The sequence below is a fragment of the Bos taurus genome, chromosome 9 (assembly GCF_002263795.3).
Source record: "Bos taurus isolate L1 Dominette 01449 registration number 42190680 breed Hereford chromosome 9, ARS-UCD2.0, whole genome shotgun sequence".
Lineage (NCBI taxonomy): Eukaryota > Metazoa > Chordata > Mammalia > Artiodactyla > Bovidae > Bos > Bos taurus.
The window spans coordinates 54,285,930-54,311,544 of record NC_037336.1 but is presented as its reverse complement, the minus strand read 5'-3'; the positions used below and the strand labels follow the sequence as shown (position 1 = coordinate 54,311,544).

At 36.3% G+C, this 25,615-nt stretch overlaps 1 protein-coding gene across 1 annotated transcript in view; it reads left to right on the top strand.

Moving 5' to 3' along the window:
* The window catches only part of MANEA (mannosidase endo-alpha), an 82,321-nt gene extending 67,567 nt beyond the window's left edge, over positions 1–14,754 (top strand). Inside the window, 2 exon segments of the mRNA NM_001206725.1 lie at positions 13,020–13,096; positions 13,944–14,754. Of these exon segments, the coding sequence (NP_001193654.1) occupies positions 13,020–13,096; positions 13,944–14,613 (747 nt within the window). The 3' untranslated portion in view covers positions 14,614–14,754.
* The last annotated feature ends 10,861 nt before the right edge of the window (positions 14,755–25,615 follow it).

Below are 25,615 nucleotides of genomic sequence, written 5' to 3'. Positions count from 1 at the left end.
CCTCTACGTACTAAAACCAGCAGGGCAGGTGCCATCCTTGCGCTCCATACCTACCTCACTCCAGGAAGTGGGCGGCATCACTGGGGTCTCCCTCTGTCATGACCCAGAGCACAGTATTTCTAACACTATTTTATAATACCGTTTATTGAAGACTGTCCTTTACCCATTGTATGTTTTTGGCTCCTTTGTTATAGATTACTTGACTGTATGTGCGTGGATTCTTGACCTTTTAATTATAATATGTCCTGGTGTGGTTTTCTTTGGGCTCATTGTATTTGGCATTCTTGGGCTTCTTTGACCTGGATGTATTTTCTTCCTTGGGTTAGGGGTTTTTTCAGTTACCCCCTCTCCCAATAAGTTTTCTGTGCCTTTCTCTATTTCCACTCTTTATAGGATAACATCAAGTAAGCATTCACATGGTAAGTGTCCCAGAAGTCCCTTAATTTGTCTTCCCTGTTTGTCATGCTTTGTGCTGCTCAGATTGGGTAAGAGCCTCTTGCCCTTTTTTTCTGCTTCTAGTCTGCTGTTGAACCTCTCTAGTGTGTTTATCAGTACAGCTATTATATTCTTCAGCGCTGTGACCTCTAATATTTTCTCTTTGTTGCATTTTCACTGTGTTCAACCTTTCTTCTCCCCTTGAATTTGGTTAGCATTTTTATTACCATTACTTTCAGCTCTTATCAGGTTACTTACTTATCTCGGGCTCTTTAAAGTTTGTTTTATTTTTCTGAGGTTTTATCTTAATGTTCTTTCATTTGGAGCATATTCCTCCAAATACAGTTCTTCATTTTGCTTGACTCTCTGTATTAGTTTCTGTGCATTTAATAACACACTCACCTTTCTCTGTCTTGAAGCACTGACCTTGTATATAAGATGAATCGTATCATTTAATACTTCCCTAACTGTCTCAAACCTTTGTGGTTGTTTAAGCAGCCTATTTTGTTTTTAATAGCTCCTAATAGTTGATGAAAGTGAAAGAGGAGAGCGAAAAAGTTGGCTTAAAGTTCAACATGCAGAAAACTAAGATCATGGCATCTGGTCCCATCACTTCATGGGAAATAGATGGGGAAACAGTGGAAACAGTGTCAGACTTTATTTTTTGGGGCTCCAAAATCACTGCAGATGGTGATTGCAGCCATGAAATTAAAAGACGCTTACTCCTTGGAAGAAAAGTTATGACCAACCTAGATAGCATATTAAAAAGTAGAGATATTACTTTGCCAACAAAGGTCTATGTAGTCAAGGCTATGATTTTTCCAGTGGTCATGTATGGATGTGAAAGTTGGACTGTGAAAAAAGCTGAGCACTGAAGAATTGATGCTTTTGAACTGGGGTGCTGGAGAAGACTCTTATGAGTCCCTTGGACTGCAAGGAGATCCAACCAGTCCATCCTAAAGGAGATTAGTCCTGGGTGTTCACTGGAAGGACTGATGCTGGGGCTGAAACTCCAATACTTTGGCCACCTCATGCAAAGAGTTGACTCATTGGAAAAGACCCTTATGCTGGAAGGGATTGGGGGCAGGAGGAGAAGGAGACGACAGAGGATGAGATGGCTGGATGGCATCACCGATTCGATGCACGTGAGTTTGGGTGGACTCCGGGAGTTGGTGATGGACATGGAGGCCTGGTGTGCTGCGATTCATGGGGTCACAAAGAGTCACTGAGTGACTGAACCGAACTGAACTGAATAGTTAAAGGTATGCCAAGACCAGTATCCTTTAGGTGCTACCTGAAAGCCTTCTGTTGACTGTGGCTGATTGAAAGTCAGACCCTCAGGCAGCAGGTTTTAAAAAGTATGAATATATTCAATCTTATAGGACCACAATGTAAGCTCCCCTGGCCTCCAGATCCAGGTGATCAACAGGTGTTCCTTCATGGCACCTGCAAAATCTAGGTCACAGGGCATGTAGAAGCTCCTCTCTTGGAAATACTGTGCTCTGGAGCATGACAGAGGGAGACCCCAGTAATGCCACGCACTACCTGGAGTGAGGCGGGTGGAGCTCAAGGATGGCACCTGCTGGCTTTAGTAAGCAGAGGGTGGACAGAGACCTCCTGCCTCTTTCCACATAGAATATCCCAGCAGGCCTTTGCCTCTAAGACCATTGCTTTTAAAATTAGAAAATGGGTTTCTTTTACATAAAATCTGGGGACTTTTCAATAGGGATGCTTTTGCACTGGTCCCTGGACTGAATGAGACTGCACACAAGCCCTTTAAGAGCTACATCCCTTTGGATAGTCAAAGCCGATATCTTGGGGACTCATCTTTCATGTGCTGGTCTTAGAAATTGGTATGCCAGATGTGGGATACAAACTGTTTATTCCTCAGGGAGAAGCTCTGGGTTTTGAGTTCCCTCTGGATTGTATGTCACTACTGGGGATGGGGTTTATGACGAGATTCTGTCTCAGCCTTTCCTACCTGCTTTGGTTTGATTTCCCTCTCATTTACCACATGTGATGAGGTCACTCCAGCAGGTTCTTTCTAGAGGAAGCTGTAGATTTGGTTTGTCTGTGGAGGGAGGTAAGTCAGAATCTCCTTCATCACCCTCTTGAAGCAGAACCATTTTATTTTTCCTAACAGAACAGAGATCTAGTTATTTCAATAATATTATACAGTAAAACTGTAAAGAAACAAAAATATTTGATCACTGAAATTATCTGAATTTTGTAAACGAGAAAGTTAACAATAATCATAAGTACAATGAATTGTAAAGATATGTTGATATGAAGGAAAATAACCAGAAGAAACACAAAAAATAATTTTAAAATACAACATCCCAATTGTAACAGCACATGGAAACTTTTCCATAAACAACTTGGTCATTTTTCAGTCCTGTTTAAATTTACATTCTGAAATTGATATTCCACTATAGTTTCACCTGCATGTAGTGTCTTTTTCATCCCTCCACTTTGAGTCTCTGTGCATCCTTAAAGCTTAACTGAGTCTCTTGATAACACACCACACAGTTTGGTCGTATTTCTTTATCCATCCAGTCACTATGTACCTTTTGACTGGTGAATTCAATATATTTACATTCAGAGTAATTATTACATATAGTCTTATTGATTGCATTCTGGTTTTGTATTGTCATTATTTCTTTTTCTCTTATCTCTTTCTGCCTACATTTGTAAATTGGTTATTTTTCATGGTGATAAGCTCTTTTATCCTCCTCTTGTCGATATACTCTAAATTTTTGCTTTGTGGTTATCAAGGAAGGTTATATAAAACATCTCTTAGATATAACAGTGCATTTTAGGCTTATAGAAACTTATCTATAACCTTGTAAGTTATCCAATATTTTGCTCCTCCCTTTTGTATACTGATGTTACAATATACCTCTTTTCAGTTTAGTTGAGTAGCTCCATCATGTCCAACTCTTTGCGACCGCGTGAATTGCAGCACGCCAGGCCTCCCTGTCCATCACCAACTCCCGGAGTTTACTTAGACTCATGTCCATCGAGTCACTGATGCCATCCAGCCATCTCATCCTCTGTTGTCCCCTTCTCCTCCTGCCCCTAATCCCTCCCAGCATCAGAGTCTTTTCCAATGAGTCAGCTCTTCGCATGAGGTGGCCAAACTATTGGAATTTCAGCTTCAGCATCAGTCCTTCCAATGAACACCCAGGACTGATCTCCTTTAGGATGGACTGGTTGGATCTCCTTGCAGTCCAAGGGACTCTTAAGAGTCTTCTCCAACACCACAGTTCAAAAGCATCAATTCTTTGGCGCTCAGCTTTCTTCACAGTCCAACTCTCACATCCATACATGACCACTGGAAAAACCACAGCCTTAACTAGACGGACCTTTGTTGGCAAAATAATGTCTCTGCTTTTCAATATGCTATCTAGGTTGGTCATAACTTTCCTTCCAAGGAGTAAGTGTCTTTTAATTTCATGGCTGCAGTCACCATCTGCAGTGATTTTGGAGCCCCCAAAAATAAAGTCTGACACTGTTTCCATTATTTCCCCTGTTTCCCCATCTATTTCCCATGAAGTGATGGGACTGGATGCCATGATCTTTGTTTTCTGAATGTTGAGCCTTAAGCCAACTTTTTCACTTTCCTCTTTCACTTTCATCGGGAGGCTTTTTAGTTCCTCTTCACTTTCTGCCATAAGGATGGTGTCATCTGCATACCTGAGGTTATTCATATTTCTCCCGGCAGTCTTGATTCCAGCTTGTGCTTCTTCCAGCCCAGCGTTTCTCATGATGTACTCTGCATATAAGTTAAATAAGCAGGGTGACAGTATACAGCCTTGACGTACTTCTTCTCCTATTTGGAACCAGTCTGTTGTGCCTTGTCCAGTTCTAACTGTTGCTTCCTGACCTGCATATAGGTTTCTCAAGAGGCAGGTCAGGTGGTCTGGTATTCCCATCTCTTTCAGAATTTTCCACAGTTTATTGTGATCCACACAGTCAAAGGCTTTGGCATAGTCAATAAAGCAGAAGTCGATGTTTTCCTGGAACTCTCTTGCTTTTTTGATGATCCAGCAGATGTTGGCAATTTGACCTCTGGTTCTTCTGCCTTTTCTAAAACCAGCTTGAACATCTAGAAGTTCACAGTTCACATATTGCTGAAGCCTGGCTTGGAGAATTTTGAGCATTACTTTACTAGCATGTGAGATGAGTGCAATTGTGCAGTAGTTTGAGCATTCTTTGGCATTGCCTTTCTTTGGGATTGGAATGAAAACTGACCTTTTCCAGTCCTGTGGCCACTGCTGAGTTTTCCAAATTTGCTGGCATATTGAGTGCAGCACTTTCACAGCATCATCTTTCAGAATTTGGAATAGCTCAACTGGAATTCCATCACCTCTACTAGCTTTGTTCATAGTGATGCTTTCTAAGGCCCACTTGACTTCACATTCCAGGATTTCTAGCTCTAGGTCAGTGATCACACCATCGTGATTATCTGGGTCATGAAGATCTTTTTTGTACAGTTCTTCTGTGTATTCTTGCCACCTCTTCTTAATATCTTCTGCTTCTGTTAGGTCCATACCATTTCTGTCCTTTATCGAGTCCATCTTTGCATGAAATGTTGCCTCGGTATCTCTAATTTTCTTGAAGAGATCTCTAGTCATTTCCATTCTGTCTTTTTCCTCTATTTTTTGTAGTGATCACTGTGGAAGACTTTCTCTCTTCTTGCTATTCTTTGGAACTCTGCATTCAGATGCTTATATCTTTCCTTTTCTCCTTTGCTTTTTGCTTCCCTTCTTTTCACAGCTATTTGTAAGTCCTCCTGAGACCGCCATTTTGCTTTTTTGCATTTCTTTTCCATGGGGATGGCCTTGATCCCTGTCTCCTGTACAGTGTGACGAATCTCAATCCATAGTTCATCAGGCACTCTGCCTATCAGATCTAGTCCCTTAAATCTATTTCTCACTTCTACTGTATAGTCATATGGGATTTGATTTAAGTCATACTTTAATGGTCTAGTGGTTTTCCCTACTGTCTTTAATTTAAGTCTGATTTTGGCAATAAGGAGTTCATGATCTGAGCCACAGTCAGCTCCTGGTCTTGTTTTTGCTGACTGTATAGAGCTTTTCCATCTTTGGCTGCAAAGAATATAATCAGTCTGATTTCAGTGTTGACCATCTGGTGATGTCCATGTGTAGAGTCTTCTCTTGCATTGTTGGAAGAGGGTGTTTGCTATGACCAGTGCATTCTCTTGGCAAAACTCTATTAAGCCTTTGCTCTGCTTCATTCCATATTCCAAGGCCAAATTTGCCTGTTACTCCAGGTGTTTCTTGACTTCCTACTTTTTCATTCCAGTCCCCTATAATGAAAAGGACATCTGTTTTGGGTGTTAGTTCTAAAGGGTCTAGTAGGTCTTCATAGAACCGTTCAACTTCAGCTTTACTGGTTGGGGCATAGACTTGGATTACTGTGATATTGAATGGTTTGCCTTTGAACAGAGATCATTCTGTTGTTTTTGAGATTGCATCCAAGTACTGCATTTCGGACTCTTTTGTTGACCATGATGTCTACTCTACTTCTTCCAAGGGATTCCTGCCCGCAGTAGTAGATATAATGGTCATCTGAGTTAAACTCACCCATTTCAGTCCATTTTAGTTCGCTGATTCCTAGAATGTCGACATTCACTCTTGCCATCTCCTGTTTGACCACTTCCAATTTGCCTTGATTCGTGGACCTAACATTCCAGGTTCCTATGCAATATTGCTCTTTACAGCATCGGACCTTGCTTCTATGACCAGTCACGTCCACAGCTGGCTATAGTTTTTGCTTTGGCTCCATCCCATCATTCTTTCTGGAGTTATTTCTCCACTGATCTCCAGTAGCATATTGGGCACCTACCAACCTGGGAAGTTCCTTTCAGTATCCTATCATTTTGCATTTTCATACTGTTCATGGGGTTCTCCAGGCAAGAATACTGAAGTGGTTTGCCATTCCCCTCTCCAGTGGACCACATTGAACCAGGTCTCCCACATTGTAGGCAGACGCTTTACCATCTGAGCCACCAGAGAAGTTTTACCTCTTTTATTGTATATTTATTAACAACTTATAGTAGTTATTTTTCCTACTTTCATTTAACCTTTAGACTATAGTTGAGTGATTGTGTGGCATCTCAGTTAAGTCCAACTCTTAACCCCATGGACTGTAGGCTGCCAGAATACTCTGTTCATGGGATTTCCCAGGGAGGAATACTGGAATGGGTTGCCATTTCCTTCTCCAGGGATCTTCCCAACCCAGGAATTGAACTTGTATCTCTTGCATCTCCAGCATTGGCAGGCGGGTTCTTAACCACTGGAGCCACCTGGGAATCAGTTAACACATTATTGACTGGGGGATTTCTACAGAAACTAATGCCTATGGCCTTTAATACATTTCCAGACAATAATATGTTAACGCACCATCCTACTACAGAGTTACAATGTTTTAAGTCTAATTGTGTATTTCTCATCTTTACCAGAGTACTGTGTAATTTTTTGTTATTTTTTAGCTTGAAGAACTCCTTTCAGCATTTCTTGCAAGGCAGATTCAGTGGTGGTGAACTCCCTCAAATTTTGTTTATTCTGGAAGGGCCTTTACTTATCTTTTCTAGCTGAAGAATAACTTTGCTCGATAAAGTATTCTTGGTTGGCCATTTTTATCTTTCAGTTCTTCAAATATGTCATTCCACTGCCCTGAGGCCTAGAGTTTCTACAGATAAATCTTCTGATAGCCTAATGGCAGTGCACTGTAGGGTTCATGCTTTTTTTTTTTTACTGCTTATCTTTTAATATCTTGGAGACTGTCTTTTTGTGTGGAGATAATAATTGATGCTTTTGAACTGTGGTGTTGGGGAAGACTCTTGAGAGTCCCTTGGACTGCAAGGAGATCCAACCAGTCCATTCTGAAGGAGATCAGCCCTGGGATTTCTTTGGAAGGAATGATGCTAAAGCTGAAACTCCAGTACTTCGGCCACCTCATGTGAAGAGTTGACTCATTGGAAAAGACTCTGATGCTGGGAGGGATTGGGGGCAGGAGGAGAAGGGGACGACAGAGGATGAGATGGCTGGATGGCATCACTGACTCGATGGACGTGAGTCTGAGTGAACTCCGGGAGTTGGTGATGGACAGGGAGGCCTGGCGTGCTGCTATTCATGGGGTCGCAAAGAGTCAGACATGACTGAGCTGAATAGAATAATCTACTAGCTTTGTGGACTTGTATATCCAAGTCTTTCCTCAGATTTTTGAAGTTCTCATCTATTATTTCTTTAACTCCCTGACCCTGCCTTCTGTGTCTGGAATCCCATTTATCCTGACATTTTTCAGGATATATGGATGCATATCTGTAGATCATGTAGGCTTTCTTTGATCTTTTCTCTTTTTTCTCTTTCAGTTCTCTCTTCTCCTTTATGTGATTTCAAAATTTTCCTCCAAGTCAGTCATTCTATCTTCATGTTCTCTGCCCTGCTAAATATTCTCTGTACTGCATGCTATCTAGTTCTAGAATTTTTGTTTGATTCTTTTGAAAACTTCAGTCTCTCTAATAAAGAATTGTTTTATTCACATATTTTATTCATGATTTTATTGAATTGTCTTGAGTTTTCTTATAACCTGTTGATTAACATCTGTTTTCAACTCTATCAGATAGTTTGCAGTATTCTGTGCCTCTGAGTTTGACCACTAGAAATAGATAATTTTTCTGTGATGCAATGTTTCCTTGATACTTCTTATGTGTTTTAGATTTGCACTTTTGTTTTTGCATATGAATTAGTAGATACCTCCTTCACTCTTTTCTTGTTGCCTTCAGCAGATGGTATGTTATTGTAGTGTTGATATTAGAGTTTTTACTTTGTTTTCGTGAATTTGTATCTGCTCTAGTCTTCTTTGTTTCCTCTTTTGAGTGAATTTTTAAACACTTCTGCCCTCTCTTTTGCTTTTTAAAAAGTTTCTATACCTCCAGTTTGTAGATTCTGAGCACGCCCTCACTCTACTGGAGCTTTCTCTTGGCAGTGGCACTGGGAACCCATACATGGAGCCAACATAGAGTGGCAGTAAAGTGTGAGTTTAGCACTGGGTACATTGGGGGTGCCTGCAGATCCAATAGGGTAATCCCGGTGGTTCCTAGGTGGACTTCTGCTAAGAACAATCCCTTTCCCACCAAGTGAAGTTCTTATTTGCATCTTTCCTAATATCCTCCCTTCCCCTAGTTATAATTTTCATATCTTAGTACTCTAGGTACTGGTGGAGAGAATGGATTTTTTCAGCCACTTTCCAGTCCAGCTGGAAAGGCACTTAGCCAGGCACTTACTTACCAGCTTTCTTTTCCCCTCTCAGTGTTTCCTTGGGCAGAACTGGATGCTTAGAAAGTTTGTCTACTGCCACCAAACTAGCATTTATCTGTTTACTTATTTACTTACTTTTGGTCTCCAGTTATGTGCTGAAGTCTCTCTTTGGGAGGATTAGACTTCGGCAGGTTCTGTCTCATATGTGAGTACCTGCCTGGGTCTTCACTGACCCAGTTTTTGCCTGACAGGAACAAAAGTCTAGGCAGTTTGGCTGACTCCTCTGTTTCCCAGCTCAAATAGAAGTTTGTCTCTTATCATCTTCACAGTGGGTGAGACAACTCCTGGGTTCCTTGGCGTAAGACACTAGGTCCTAAAACACCACAGAGGCACTTTTGCTCATGCATGAATATCTCATATGTTGATTTAAAAGGGAATAAATAATATGAACATTTTATGCCATCACGTTTCTAATCCCACTCTCCAGGATCATCAGGTTTTAACTTAAGAGGTTCACTTTGGGTGCATGGTTAAAATTGGAAGCATGAAATGAGGAAGCATCTATATGACTCTTACTTCCCCTTCTAAAGATATTACAAAGATCTGATTTTTTATATATATATATATATATATGTTTTATATATATATATATATATAGGATTCTGTCATATTTAAAGTGGTAGTATTAGTCTAATAGATTTTTTTCCAAACAGAATAGTGAAATGGTGATACATCACATTATTAATTAAACCTATAAAGAAATATAATGACCATTAATGAGTTAGAAATATGAAGGATAATATGAGTGTTATATATCAATAATAGCTTTTTGAATTACTATAAATGTATTGATCTGCATTTTATAGAAAGAAAGCCATTTATACTTTGCAACTTTACAAGCAGATTCATTTTAATGTAGGATATTTGTTTAAATATGGTATCCTTTATATATAAAATGAAACTTCCTTAGAAAGTGTTGCATCTAAAGGGAGATTATCCAAGGTTACATTATGTAAGAGTATGAAAATACAAATATCCTTGTCAATTTTCTTTCAATTGAAGTTAAAAAGCAAATATCAGAGCTACTGCAAAGTCTGCCCTAGCAGTACTTAGAGTATACTGCAGAAATGAATATATTTTGTTACTACTAAAACCTTTCTTTGTATAATATTACTGAAATTTTATTAAAAGTAGGAAATGAGTTACACTGAATGTTGTCTGTTGCTGCTGCTGTCACTTTAGTTGTGTCTGACTCTGTGTGACCCCATAGACGGCAGCCCACCAGGCTCCGCCGTCCCTGGGATTCTCCAGGCAAGAACATGGGAGTGGGTTGCCATTTCCTTCTCCAATGCATGAAAGTGAAAAGTGAAAGTGAAGTCACTTAGTTGTTTCTGACTCAGCGACCCCATGGACTGCAGCCTACCAAGCTCCTCCGTCCATGGGATTTTCTAGGCGTACTGGAGTGGGGTGCCATTGCCTTCTCCGGAATGTTGTCTGACTTTAAAATTAATTCTGTGAGAACTAGTAGCACTGATTAATGCAAAATACATTTCACTTTAATTAAGGTAATTGAAAACAAAGACATTTTATATTGCAGTAGCACATAAGTCTCTAATTCCATACATGCTTCATAGGAACCACTCTAAAATTAAAATATTATCAATAAGTTTATCAGATTCCCATAAAGATTTTTAATGGTCAGTAAAATTAGTAATAAATATGAAAATTCTCATAGTTGTTTTGCAAATCTTAAGTAGATAGTACACATGATCTTTCCTTTAAATGACAGTCTATTCCGCTAGTAATAAATGACCTACAGAATGGTTTTGGTAGCCAAAATTAGTTTTTATTGATTTATATATAACCTTTTTTTGGTTAGAAAAATTGAATTTTCTGTGCACAGTGCTTTAAAAGTATTTTTGGTTTCTGCTTTCTATCATCATGGTAGTGATGTATAAACCACATCAATAACGAGTATTTAATAATGAGTATTCTGAAAATTATTGTTCAGTATAGTATGTTTTTGATTTTTAAGTAATTTTGTTATAAATTATTTGAATAGTACATATTAAATGTGTATTATTTTGTAAAATGCTATTTTAATTGTATAGGAGAATCTGTCATTTAAAGACATTTGCTATTGATTGCATTTAAATGTTGGAGAAGGCAATGGCACCACACTCCAGTACGCTTGCCTGGAAAATCCCATGGATGGAGGAGCCTGGTAGGCTGCAGTCCATGGGGTCACTGAGGGTCAGACCCGACTGAGCGACTTCACTTGCACTTTTCACTTTCAAGCATTGGAGAAGGAAATGGCAACCCACTCCAGTGTTCTTGCCTGGAGAATCCCAGGGACAGGGGTGCCCGGTGGGCTGCTGTCTATGGGGTCGCACAGAGTCGGACACCACTGAAGCGACTTAGCAGCAGCAGCATTTAAATGTAAACTTAATGTTCATGCATGAAAAAAGAATCCAGGTTTTTCTAGATCATACTTTGTTTTGCCTTTTTTTAAAGAAAGATATATCTGAATATAGAATATATTCTTATTTATTCTTTAAAAGGAATAAGTATATAGGATGAACCACTGCACAGTAATCAAACATTTGCCCTTTGAATTCAGATTGCTTATATTGCCTCCAGCTGGCTAGGTGACAACTCATTGAACTGCCTTATCTTTGCTTCATATGGAGATACTAATAGTAACTACCTTATAGACTTGTGAGAATTAACTGAAGGTAAAAAGTATAAAATATTTAGAGCATTATTTAAAAGAGAAAGCACTTAGTAAACATTATTACTGTTTGTTAGAATTCTCTAGCAACCTCTGTGTTCAGTAAATATACATCTTACCTTGCCAAGAAAGACTTATACCCTGAAAACTGTAAAACATTAATAAAGGAAACTAAGGATAATTCAAAGAAAAATCTCTTCAGCAAGTGTTACTGGTAAAGTTATAAAGCTGCAAAATCAATGAAGTTAGAATACAGCCTCACACCATACACAAAAATAAACTCAAAATGGCTGAAAGACTTAAGACATGATACCATAAAACTCCTAGAAGAGAACATAGGGAAAACATTCTCTGATGTAAATTGTACCAGTATTTTCTTGGGCCAGTCTCTCAAGGCAATAGAAATGAAAACAAACAATGAGACCTAATCAGATTATAAGCTTTTGCATAGCAAAGGAAACCTAAAGAATGGAAGAACGTGTTTGCAAATGATGCAACCAACAAGGGTATAATTTCCAAAGTACATAAACAGCTCATACAATTCAGTAACAGAAAAACAAGCAACCCAATCCAAAAATGGGCAGAAGGCCTAAATTAGACATTTCTCCAAAGAAGAAATACAGATGGCAGTAGCCGAATGAAAAGATGCTCAACCTACTAATTATTAGAGAAATATAAATGAAAACTATAATGAGATGCCACCTCACACAAGTCAGAATGACCAACATCAAAAAGTCTATAAATAGCAAATGCTGGAGAAGGTGTGGAGAAAAGGAACCCTGCTACACGCTTGGTGGGAATGTAACTTGGTGCAGCCACTGTGGAAAACACTACAGAGGTTCCTCAGAAAACTGAATATAATTATATTATCTAGCAATTCCACTCCTGGGTTTATATCCAGACAAAACTATAATTCAAAAAGATACTTGCACCCCTGTGTTCATAGCAGCACTGTTCCCAATAGCCAAGACATGGAAGCAACCTAAATGTCTTATCAATAGATGAATGGATAAAGAAGATGTGGTACATATACACAATGGGATACCACTCAGCCATTAAAAAGGAATGAAATGATGCCATCTGCAGCAACCTGGATGGACCTAGAGATTAGCATACAACATGAAGTAAGAAAGAGACAAATACCACATGCTGTCACTTATATGTGGAATCTAAAACATGACACAAATGAGCCCATCTATGGAGCAGAATCACAGACATGGAGAGCAGACTGTTGGGTGCTGTAGGGTGGGGAGGAATGGAATGGAAAGTTGGGTTAGTATATGTAAGCTTTTATATAGAGAATGGATAAACAACAAGCTCATACTGCATAGCACAAAGAACTATATTCAATGTCCCATGATACACCATGGAAAAGAATATGAATATAAAAAAGAATGTATATGTGTATAACTGAGTCACTTTACTGTACAACAATAATTAACACATTGTTACTCAGCTATATAAGTCAGCTTCAATAAGGTTAAGGTAAGTCAGTTTATTAAGTCAGTTATTTTCATTTTCATTGTTAATCATAATTTTTTCTCTATCAATATTTTTTGTTTTAGGTCACTTTTCATATTGAACCATATAAGAATCGAGATGATAAAACCATGTACCAAAATGTCAAGTACATTATAGACAAGTGAGTTTCTTCTCTCCTATAATTGCTGTTATAAGTGTATTTAAATTATATTTGAGAGATTTGAATGACATAGTATGACATTAATATCAATTTATTTTTGTAATGAATATTGCAAGCATTTTGAGGAACTTTTCTGAATTTTCTTATAATTTGATTTCTCTGTGAATAATTATAAGTTGCTGTTTTTACTCTTATGTGTATATTAGACTATGATGTTTGTCATCTAACATTTTACATTCTTACAAAATTGTTTGTAACATGTTTGTAAAAATAATTTATAAAATTATTCTGTAAATTTTATGAATATAAAGTTGTCTTTTTAAAAAAATGTTCAGAATATGAAATATGAATTGGTATTAGATATGGTAGATTCATATCTAATATTTTCATTTATGTTTCAGTATGTTTACAAGGAAAGAATTTATTAGTACAGTTTCATTTTGTTTAAGGGTTTACTGATAATAGTCTGTGACAGATGCCATACTCTTATAAAGAAACATGTCAGCAACAGCTGGGACATGTATCATTTAGAACACACACAGACACAAAAGCAGTATTTTCATGTAGAAAAATGGATTTTTTATTGTGTTAGTCATAATTTTTAAACCTCAATATAAGTAATTACTTTCTTGTTTGTTAATGTCTTAATGTATCCAGTATCTCATTTCCCAATGTGTAAAATTAAAAATGTGTTTTTAATGATTACACTTACGTAGCTAATTCCACAAAGAAGGTGAACAATACACTTAAACTGTACTGATTACCTTCATTTTCAGTACATAAATAACTGGCTATGGGAAATAAGGCATGAATTTTCATTTTATTTTCATATATGTTTATATTCTAGGTATGGAAATCATCCTGCCTTTTATAGGTACAAGACTAAGAACGGCAATGCTCTTCCAATGTTTTATGTCTATGATTCCTATATCACAGCATCTCAAAAATGGGCCAATCTTTTAACCAGCTCAGGGTCTCAGAGCATTCGCAACTCTCCTTATGATGCATTGTTTATTGCACTTCTAGTAGATAAAAAGCATAGATACAGAATTCTTCGAGGTGGTTTTGATGGAATTTACACATACTTTGCCACAAATGGCTTTACTTATGGCTCATCCTATGAAAACTGGGCTAAGATAAAATATTTTTGTGATCAGTTCGACCTAATGTTCATCCCAAGTGTGGGCCCAGGATACATAGATACCAGCATCCGACCATGGAACTCTCATAACACTCGTAACCGAATAAACGGGAAATATTATGAGACTGCTCTGAGTGCTGCACTCCAAGCCCACCCCAGTATAATTTCCATCACCTCTTTTAATGAGTGGCATGAAGGAACTCAGATTGAAAGTGCTGTTCCCAAAAGAACCAGTAATATCGTGTACCTGGATTACCGGCCTCATAAACCAAGTCTTTATCTAGAGCTAACTCGCAAGTGGTCTGAAAAATACAGAAAGGAAAGAGCAATTTATGCATTAGGTCACCAGGAACTTAGCACACAACCTGTTTCTTAATGGATTGACTTAAGTTTAATAATTACAGAAATTACCTAATTTCAATACATTCCTTTTGTTTTGGGTTATGGGAAGAAAACTGTCAAAATCAATATGTACTGTTACCATTATCTCTAATAAAAATAATTTGTACATTGTTAAGGATCGTAATATCATTGCCACCTTTCACAGTGTTACACTGAGAGAAAAGTTGCAAATAATATTCCTTATGGCATAAATTTGCTGAATCTGTGACTGGAATTGAAATCTTGCTTTGATAGCTGTTTCTATTTCACAATAGGCAATTGCTTGCATTTCAGAGAGTAGTTAGCACACAATCCTACTAGTATTCTGCGCCCAAAGAAATAGAACTGTGTATATATTTGATATGTCTGTTGAAGAACAAAGATGTAAAAGATAATACACATGGTTCATTTTTTAATGATCTAATCAGCTTTGTCCTATTAGCATTCAGACTCTGGAAAACGTTCCAATAATTCTTCAGAAGAAAATATGCCTTAAGCCTTACTGAGATGAAGGCCTGCTTTCTGTAACACAATATATATCATCATATGCAGATTTCTGGTTTCCTAGAGCTTGCTAGGTATTTTGCATGTCTGATGTTTCTACTTTGTAGTGATGAATTCCAGACTTCAGAAGGAAAATCTTTTCATAAAGGCTTTTCATAAAAGTTAAGAATTGCTTCTCAGTTATTGAAAAAACATAGCCAATTTACAATTATTCTGGAAATACAATGCCTAAAATACTATTTTTAGGGTATCTTGTCAATCTTTAACTTGTTTTATTATTCATGATTTTAAATTTAATTACAGATGAATTGTTAAGAAAAAGTTGATACTAACATTGGATTGCCACCTTTTAAGTTTTTAAGCTATTTTTACCAAAACTAATAGAGAAAATTTACTTAGCATTTCAGATTTTAAGGTTATGGAAATAAAATTTCATTCCTATGTTTGACTTTTTATTAGATGTAACATTTAATAATGGAAATGTTTTATTTAAAAGACTTTAAATTATTGTATATAATAATATCCCCATCTAAAAACATTATACTTTTATGTTACCTAACAGGATAAAGACTTGTGGTCTGTTGTCATAGTGTGACAAATTGATCATCTGTAAAAAATGAATTTCTTTAAAAACTACAGAATAAAAGACACTCTGTTATTTTAGTTAATATTTGTAACTAGAACTATAGAAAAAAACTAATATATAATGCTCTTACATGAATATTTTTTAGATATTTATTAAATGTCAGCAATATAGAATACATATAGTCAGAATATAAGGACATTCATTCAGAAACAAATAGTGGAATTTGTCATAAATGTCATTGTCTACTGAGTTATTTTTAAGCAGTGCTTTCAAAGCAAACTATTATGTCTTTGAAAAGAGGCATGATTAATGTTAAATTGATTTATAACTTGAGAATTTGCCATATCTCAGAATATTCAGACCATGGGAAATTAGTACAATGGTAATTAGTAAATTCACTTTCTAGAAGAGATTACAAGAATAATTCACTATTGTATTATAACCATATTCATAGGAACACTCATACTGATATAACCAGTGGATTTTTTTTTTGTTTTTATTATAGTCAGTTTGCCACTATATGTTTTATTAGGGATAAACTCTAAATATGTCATACCTAATAATTTTTATTACTTACTATATTTTATTAAAGTTTAGTTAGATATCTACCACACAGGAATTTTTGTCTTTGCTTATGTTATATGCTTGAACCCATAATAGACAATTTTATGAAATAGTTCTGAGGTTAAGAGAAAGTATAAAAAACAAGGTCAGAAATCCTCAGCACGGACACCACCATTTGTCTCCTGCTCTCATTACAGATATAGATCATCTAGGATCACAGACTCACCTCTGAGCTTTGTTGTGGTTCCCAACACACACTACCCCAACCAGCCACTAACTGTCAGATTTCAAATTAAGATAAAATAGATTCTGTCTTCATTGCAGAAAGTTAATTCTCAAGGGAAGAATGTTTGGAATCAGCTCTAAAGATAGTTTACTAATTTATAATTCTTTGAATATGTTTATTTTCTTTTTTAAAAAAAGTTATTTGAAAGAATTATCTCTAATAATTTTGTTATTCTTAGGGAAGAATGCTTCAAAATCTTCCTCAGGTATTCGTTACCATTTAACTCATAACAAGTTTAGATTGTATAATCACAAAAATTATTTGCTTTTATTTAATTCAATAAACTAAAGGAACCGTTTAAAGGGAGAAGTAGTGTAATATATATAATGCATGGATTAAAATGAATTATTATTATTTTAAGGTTTAATCGGGCTAATTTTTTTGACTGTATAGAAACCAAATCTTTCTTTTACTACTCTCTTTTTAAGGACTGATATTATAAAAAACTACTGTTATTAATGTTGATCTCAGTTCTATATTAATTTTTTTGTTTTAAGAGTACAATTTAAAAATGACTATTTTGTTATATAAAATAGTTAACTTTCATCTTATAAGAGCATGCACAGAATAAATTTTATCTTAGATATAAAAAATTATTTATGAAATATTTACTTTCTGATTAACAGTTAAAAAGTAGTATTCAGTCTGCACTCTATACAGCATTTAAAAAGAACACATCTTTTAACTGTACATACTTTTAAAATCTGTGAATTTGTGTTATATACAGAAAAATAAGAAACCATTTCCCAAATTTAAAAATTTCCTATTTTTTATTCTTTGAGCATAATCGTATTGCTCTGACATCCTTTAGGAAATTGATCTTTCCTGAACCAGCTCAGTTGGTAAAAAGTCTGCCTGTAATGCAGGAGATACAGGTTTCATCCCTGGGTTGGGAGGATCCCCTGGAGAAGGAAATGGCAACCCGTTCCAATATTCTTGTCTGGAGAATTCCAGGGACAGAGGAGCCTGAGTGACTAACAATTTCAGTTTCACTTGAAAACATCAAAGTAACAAACCACTAGAGAACCTACTAAGTTCCTGTGCTGTGCTGTACTTAGTCACTCAGTCATGTTGGACTCCTTACAACCCTATGGACTGCAGCCCACCAGGCTCCTCTGTCCATAGGGATTCTCCAGGCAAGAATACTGGAGTGGGTTGCCATGCCCTCCTCCAAGGGAACTTCCCAACCCAGGTCTCCCACATTGCAGGTGGATTCTTTACTGATTGAGCCATAACCAAACCTTTTTTGAAACTGACCAGAGTTATGAAATTTAAACATAATGACTGCTTATAAACTCTACAGTGCTTACATGTGGAAGCAGTCCTTAAAAGTTTTTACCTAAATTTTGAATTAAGGGTGGACACTTATGTGCCCTAGTGTAGAAGCAATATTTTTTTTTACTACCAGCAAAATTTCAGTCATTTTTACAAATATTAATGTACTTTAAATTGTATACTGATTGTTGTATGTCCACATAAAGGCTAAATGTTACTGTATGTTTAATGTAAGATGACTATCCTGGAAAATTCAAGTACGACTTTGGCTTACTTAATTCCTCCTTAGTCAAATCAAAGAACTTAGTGGTAGTGCTGTTATATTCCAACTATCAGTGAAGGGAAGAACGGTTTTCAATGTGACTAGATTTTGCTGTTGTTATAATCACTATTTATGAATCAAAAGGCAGAATAATTTAAGACCTAATAGGCAAGTAGTTGCAGATCTAAAATTTATAAGCTCAAAACTTGTAGCACTTTTTATATTGTATGTTCTAAACTTCATTTAAGGTAGCTTACATATTGAATTTATATAACCATAAATGTAACCATGAAGTTAAAATGCCTTTTAGAGTCTTTCCCATTGAAATAATTATTTCACTATACAAACTAATGATGTACCACAGTAGCGATAATTCTATATACAGTTCATTTATAGTTTATGATTGTGTCATCATGCTTTTGTGTTTTTGACTTTTTAAAAGAATAGGTTAAAAATCTGAACAATCATAAACAACACAAAGTGGCAGTCTTCAGCTACTTAACAGCATTTAAACTAAATGTATTAATTAAGGGATTATGTCCATGGAGAAAAGTCTTTTTGAGTCAGTTTTACAGAAGCCATTTTGAAAACACTATATATCACCATGTTAATTTGATGATAGTATCTAAAGTGACCTTTATCCTGATCTTGAAAATATCAAATCCAAAAGAGAAAATACTTTAAAGGAAATTCAGTTGTAATACATGCAATACATTTTAGAAATTTATGTTCGAACAGAGTCACTTAAGAGTAGCTGCCATACTTCTTCAGTTTATACACACTAAATTTATATTTCTTAACCACCATTCTATAATAACGTTTTTTAATCACCCATATTATCCATATAACAGACTATTAAGCTATTAGTATTATGATAGAGCAGTCCAGTCTGACATCATGTAAAAGTCAACTGCAAATCTGATTACTAAATTCTTCCTTGAAAATTTGCTGTGTTGTTATATTTTTTTAAAGTACATTCTTGAAAACTATGTTCTTGGTTTTTCAGATATCATGTAAGAACAATATGTAGTGACAGTCATTATATGAACAGTAGTTGAACTCAAATTTTATTTTTCTTCATATGAGTATTATGTTTTGTAGCTTAAGGCTTAATTTAATTTGCAAATAAAATATTCCATTAACATAGTATTTTGTCATTTCATTTTTTTACTTGAGTCATCCTCAACTAAAATTTATTTAATGTTTCCTCTTATAAGAATATGTACACACTGACTCTGCAGAAAGGATTTGACATATTTTTTCTAAGAAATAGTTACAAAATTAATATATAATCAATGATGAAATTTTAAAAGGAATGTATATATGATACTAGTGTATATGGTTGGCTACACATTTGGTAGTGAGAGAGCTTCTAAGCAGTGAATGCAAGATGTTATATGGCTCTTGTTGCCAGAAAAGAAGCATCCCCTCCCCTCTGAAGACAGACTTTGCCTTGTCAATACATTTTAAAATACATTTCTCAAACAGGCATTATACCTAGGACCAAAACTGCAGAAACCTACTGGAAACTACTAGGTAATGTAAGTAAATGCATGAGATTTATACCCCATGGAGTACCTGCAGCTGTGGACAATTGTAACCCAATAGGAGTAGATGCTAACAGCTCCTGTCTGTGTTGCCCCCTCTGTAGCTCTGCGTCCCTAAAATGAGGATGTATGTCTGTGTATTTTGGGATTTTTCTAATTATACCTGTTGGCAAATATTGCAAAATATTTTAAAAATATTTTCTGGTTGGACCAGTTCATTGGTCACTAATTTGTGACTTCTGATGTAAAGAAGGTAAAATTGTATCATGAAAAACGTCCTCAACATTTTATAACACTCAAGGGAATTCCATAAGACTAGTTATTGTGATGATTATTACACAATAGATTCCAAGTATATAACAGCAAAACACAAATCAGTGAAACTGAGTCCTTGTGGCTCTGATTATGTGTTAGCTTTCCCTAGGTCCTATCAAAAATTAAAGCATCAAAAAGTGAGTTAGGTACATATCTCTCAGCCAGTCATCTCTATTATTCCTCCTAGTTTGACTTCTGAATAGCTGATTTGAATTAGTATTCACTGAGAGAGACTTGGAATGCTTTTATTCTATTGCTATTTAGATATGGATCCATTGTTGATGCCTGGCAAGAAGGTAGGGAAAAAAAAAAAAAAATAGGTAATTGAGTGTAATTCTAGTCTCCACTTCTCAGGTGACTCAGCAGTAAAGAATCTCCCTGCTAAGGCCGGAGACACAGGTTGGATCCTTGGGTCAGGAAGATCCCCTGGAGGAGGGCATGGAAACCCACTCCAGTATTCTTGCCTGGAGAATCCCATGGATAAAGGGGCCTGGTGGGCCACAGTCCACAAGGTTGCAAAGAGTTGGACATGACCGAGCGACTACAGCACCACCAGCACCACCACCACTTGTGAAGCCTATTTTCTGTCCTTTTGCTGCCTGTCTGCCCCTGCCTACCTACCTGCCATTCAACTTTCTTTAGTCTCAAATCATCTGCCTTTCCTAACTGCTTTGTTTCCAAAAGGATATTAGTGATTTGCTGGAATATTTAACATGTAGCAATATATTCCCAAGAAGAGAGCAAGAATAAAAATATCGAACCCAGCATTAAATGAAAACTAAATAATGTAAATACACTGCTATACTGGTGGTCACAAATTTAAGCTTTCAAGTGGCCAGTAGGTAAAAGGACATGTAATTATCTACACATTGTGAAAATGTCTATAGTATAAGACAAATTAATTTCTCAAGAGAAAAGTATAGGTGCTTTGCTATTAGAGGAATTTCTCCTGAGGATTCTCATGAAGAGGATACTATTACTATATGATGTATTTATCAGCACCTTCCCTAAAATGCATGAAGATCAAGTTTCATAAGACTTTTTTACAAATATCTTTATAGTATGTGATTACAGTATCATGCCATGCACCATTTACTGATAGCAGTTATGTCTCCATCCATCTATATCCATCCCAAGGAGTGGATGGGCCTCAAACAGTGCTTCATGTAATTTATTTTTGAGTATCCATTAATTAAATATTTCTTCACTTTCTGTCAGAGAGTGTACTGGTGCTAGCTTTCTTTTATGATAAGTTTTTAAGTTATTAAACTTATAAGTTAAAACTTAAACATAAGTTTTTAACTTATAAAGCATTATATTTTAAGTGATGCAGTTTACATTTTCTTATTCCTTTTGTCTGATCAGCTATATCCATGACAGAATGGATATTTCTCATAATCAAAATGAGAGGAACTGAGTCAAATATACATTAGTTCCAGAAGGGAAAGTGAAATTATATAGCTCAGAATTTTATATAGAAAAAGATTTCCACTTGTTGAATCAGTAGTATATTAACCATGGCTCATCATTCTTTAACAAAAAATAAACCAAAATGTTTACTAAAATCTGATCTGCCCAGTTTCCATATCTTTATAATGAAAGGATTGGTTTAGATGATGGCTAAGATTGCTAATCAGCACTAAAATTATTCTTATGTTAATGTTATCAACAGCATCAAGAGAAAAAGAAAAAGTCTTCATTTCTATTATAATCAAGAAATAAAATTACCATGGGGGGAAGAATTCTATAAAATTATACCAACTTTAAAATTTTGTCTTCTCTATATTTTATTACTCTAATCTTTTCCTTTCAATTACCATTTTGAATATTAAATATGTTAGTACAAATAAAGTGCCTTAAACAGTCCTGAAACATGGTAATGTTCAACAAATGTTGGCCATTACTGTCATTTTTATACTCAAAATAGGAACAACCCAAATGTCTTTCAGTGGGTCAGAGGAAAAGTAAACTGGTATATTCATACAGTACTGCTTGGCAATAATAAATAACAATGCACTGATACATACAACCACATGGATGAATCTCAAATGCATTAAGTAGAAGAAGTCACCCTCCACGGATTATGTATTTTATGATTCTATTTATATGATATTCTGGAAAAGACAAATCTACCAACAGATTAAATTAGCGGTCACCAAGCTTTAGGAGTGGGAACTATTCTGTATCCTAACTGGATAGTGACTACCTGAGTCTCAACATCTGCCAAAACTACAGCTATACATCTCTACCAACATACACAAAAACAGATAAACTATCTGATATATTAAAATTTTAGAAAACCCAAAATGTGGTATTACTACACACTGACACAATGGCTAAAATTGAAATGACTGACAATGCTAAAGTTCTCATAATTTTCTGGTAGTAATAAAAAATATTTCACCTACTTTAATAACCATTTGGCAATTTCTTATTAAGTTAATCACATCTTTACCACATAACCAACAATTCCACTTCCACTAATAGTGGAATTTCTCAACTTACCTTCTCATTCTCTCAGTTTACCACACTGTCATTCATGCCATACCACCAGAAACCCGGGGTCATTCTTTGCCTTCTCACACACTCTTGTGCCTTAAGTCCCATCAAACATTAAGTACTACTTCCTTTTTTTCTGTGGATATCTCATAAGTGTTTATGCTATTCTCCATGTGTACTGTTTCTTGTCATACCCAGGACCTCATCATGTTTCACCTGACCTATTATATCCTCTCAACTAGTGTATAAAGCTGCAGTATCGTCTAATTCAAATCAACCTCCAAAGTCAAAGTCTAGGCCATTTTCTTGCTTCAAATTATTTAGTGATTCCCAATTTCCTGTCTACACAATAAAGCACAAACTTTTTCACAAGGTATACAAGATGTCCCATTACTGTTCCATGCCTAAAGAGTTTATCTTCTAGTTCTTTTTTTCCCTCAGAATTTCTGCTACAATAATATTATCTTTCAGAGGGATAGCCAAACAAAACTTGTTATGTTATAACTGCATGAAGAGTGGGGGCCTTTGTTTTTTGTTTTTTGTTTTTTAAGTGATAACTTTTCTATTGTTCCTCATTTAGTTTACTCCTACTGGAAGTTCAATTCAGTTCAGTTGCTCAGTCGTCCGACTCTTTGTGACCCCATGGACTGCAGCATGCCAGGCTTCCCTGTCCTTCACCAGCTCCCAGAGCTTACTAAAACTCATGTCTATTGAGTCAGAGATGCCATCCAACCATCTTATCCTCTGTAATACCCTCCTCCACCTGCCTTTAACCTTTCCCAGTTTCAGGGTCTTTTCCAAGGAGTCAGTTCTTTGCATCAGGTGGCCAAAGTATTGGAGTTTCAGCATCAGTCCTTCCAATGAATATTCAGGACTGATTTCCTTTAGGATGGACTGGTTGGATTTCCTTGTAGTAGAAGGGACTCTCAAGAGGCTTCACAACACCACATTTGAAAAGCATCAATTCTTCAGCACTCAGCTGTCTTTACAGTCCAACTCTCACATCCATACATGACTACTGGAAAAACTATAGCTTTGACTAGATGGACCTTTGTTGGCAAAATAATGTCTCTCCTTTTTAATATGCTGTCTAGGTTGGTCATAGCTTTTCTTCCAAGGAGCACGTGTCTTAATTTTATGGCTGAAGTCACCATCTGCAATGATTTGGGAGCCCAATATAGTAAAGTCTGTCACTGTTTCCATTGTTTCCCCATCTGTTTGCCATAAAGTGATGGGACTAGATGCCATAATCTTAGTTTTTTGAATGTTGAGTTTTAGCCAACTTTTTCACTCTCCTCTTTCATTTTCATAATCAGGCTCTTCAATTCTTCTTCTCTTTCTGCCATAAGGGTGGTGTCATCTGCATATCAGAGGTTATTGATATTTCTCCCAGCAATCTTGACTCCAGGTCATGCTTCATCCAGCCTAGCATTTTGCATGGTGTACTCTGCATATAAGTCAAATGAACAGTGTGATAATAAACAGCCTTGACATACTCCTTTCCCAATTTTGAACCAGTCTGTTGTTCCATGTCCAGTTCTAACTGTTGCTTCTAACCTGCATACAGATTTCTCAAGAGGCAGGTCAGGTGGTCTTGTATTCCCATCTCTTCAAGAATTTTCCACAGTTTCTTCTGATTCATATAGTCAAAGGCTTGGCATAGCCAATAAAGCAGAAGTAGATGTTTTTCTGGAACTCTCTTGCTTTCTCGAATATCCAATGGATGTTGGCAATTTGATCTCTAGTTCCTCTGCCTTTTCTAAATCCAGCTTGAATATCTAGAAATTAACAGTTCATGTACTGTTGAAGCCTGGCTTGGAGAATTTTGAGTATTACTTTGCTAGCATGTGAAATGAGTGCAATTGTGTGGAGGACTGAACATTCTTTGGCATTGCCTTTCTTTGGGATTGGAATGAAAACTGGCCTTTTCCAGTCCTGTGGCCACTGCTGAGTTTTCCAAACTTGCTGGCATATTGAGTGCAGCACTTTCACAGCATCATCTTTTAGGATTTGAAATAGCTCAACTGGAATTCCATCACCTACACTAGCTTTGTTCGCAGTGATGCTTCCTAAGGCCCACTTAGGTATTCCAGGATATCTGGCTCTAGGTGGGTAATCACACCATCGTGGTTATCTGAGTCATGAAGATCTTTTTTGTATAGTTCTTCTGTGTATTCTTGCCAGGTCTTCTTAATATCTTCTGCTTCTGTTAGGTCCATACCATTTCTGTCCTTTATTGTGCCCATCTTTGCATGAAATGTTCCCTTAGTATCTCTAATTTTCTTGAAAAGATCTCTAGTCTTTCAAATTATTGTATTGTTTCCCTCTTTTTCTTTGCATTGATCACTGAGGAAGGCTTTCTTATCTCTCCTTACTTTTCTTTGGAACTCTGCATTCAAATGGGTATATCTATCCTTTCTCCTTTGCCTTTGCCTTAGCTTCTGTTCTTTTCTCAGCTATTTGTAAGGCCTCCTCAGACAACCATTTTGCCTTTTTGCATTTCTTTTTCTTGTGGATTATCTTGATCAGTGCCTCGTGTACAAGGTCACAAACCTCCGTCCATAGTTCTTCAGGCTCTCTGTCTGTCAGATCTAATCCCTTGAATCTATTTGTCACTTCTACCATATAATCATAAGGGATTTGATTTAGGTCATACCTGAATAGTGGTTTTCCCTACTTCCTTCAATTTAAGTCAGAGTTTGGCAGTAAGAAGTTCATGGTCTGAGCCACAGTCAGCTCCTGGTCTTGCTTTTGCTGACTGTATAGAGCTTCTCCATCATTGGCTGCAGAGAATATAATCAATCTCATTTTGGTATTGACCATCTGGTGATGCCCATGTGTAGAGTCTTCTGTTGTTTTGTTGGAAGAGGATGTGTGCTATGACCAGTGTGTTCTCTTAGCAAAATTCTATTAGCCTTTGCCATGCTCCATTTTGTACTCAAAGGCCAAATTTGCCTGTTACTCCAGGTATCTTGAATGGAGATATTGACTCTCTTGACTTCTACTGGAAAGAGGATGAGAATGGAAAAGAAAAGCAAAGGAAGAAAGGAAATAAATATTTCTAACAAATATCTAATGTGTATGAACAACTGTGTTAAGTTCTGTCCATGTTATTCCAGCAACACTGAAAGATATGACACTAAAAGATTAATTCCCCAG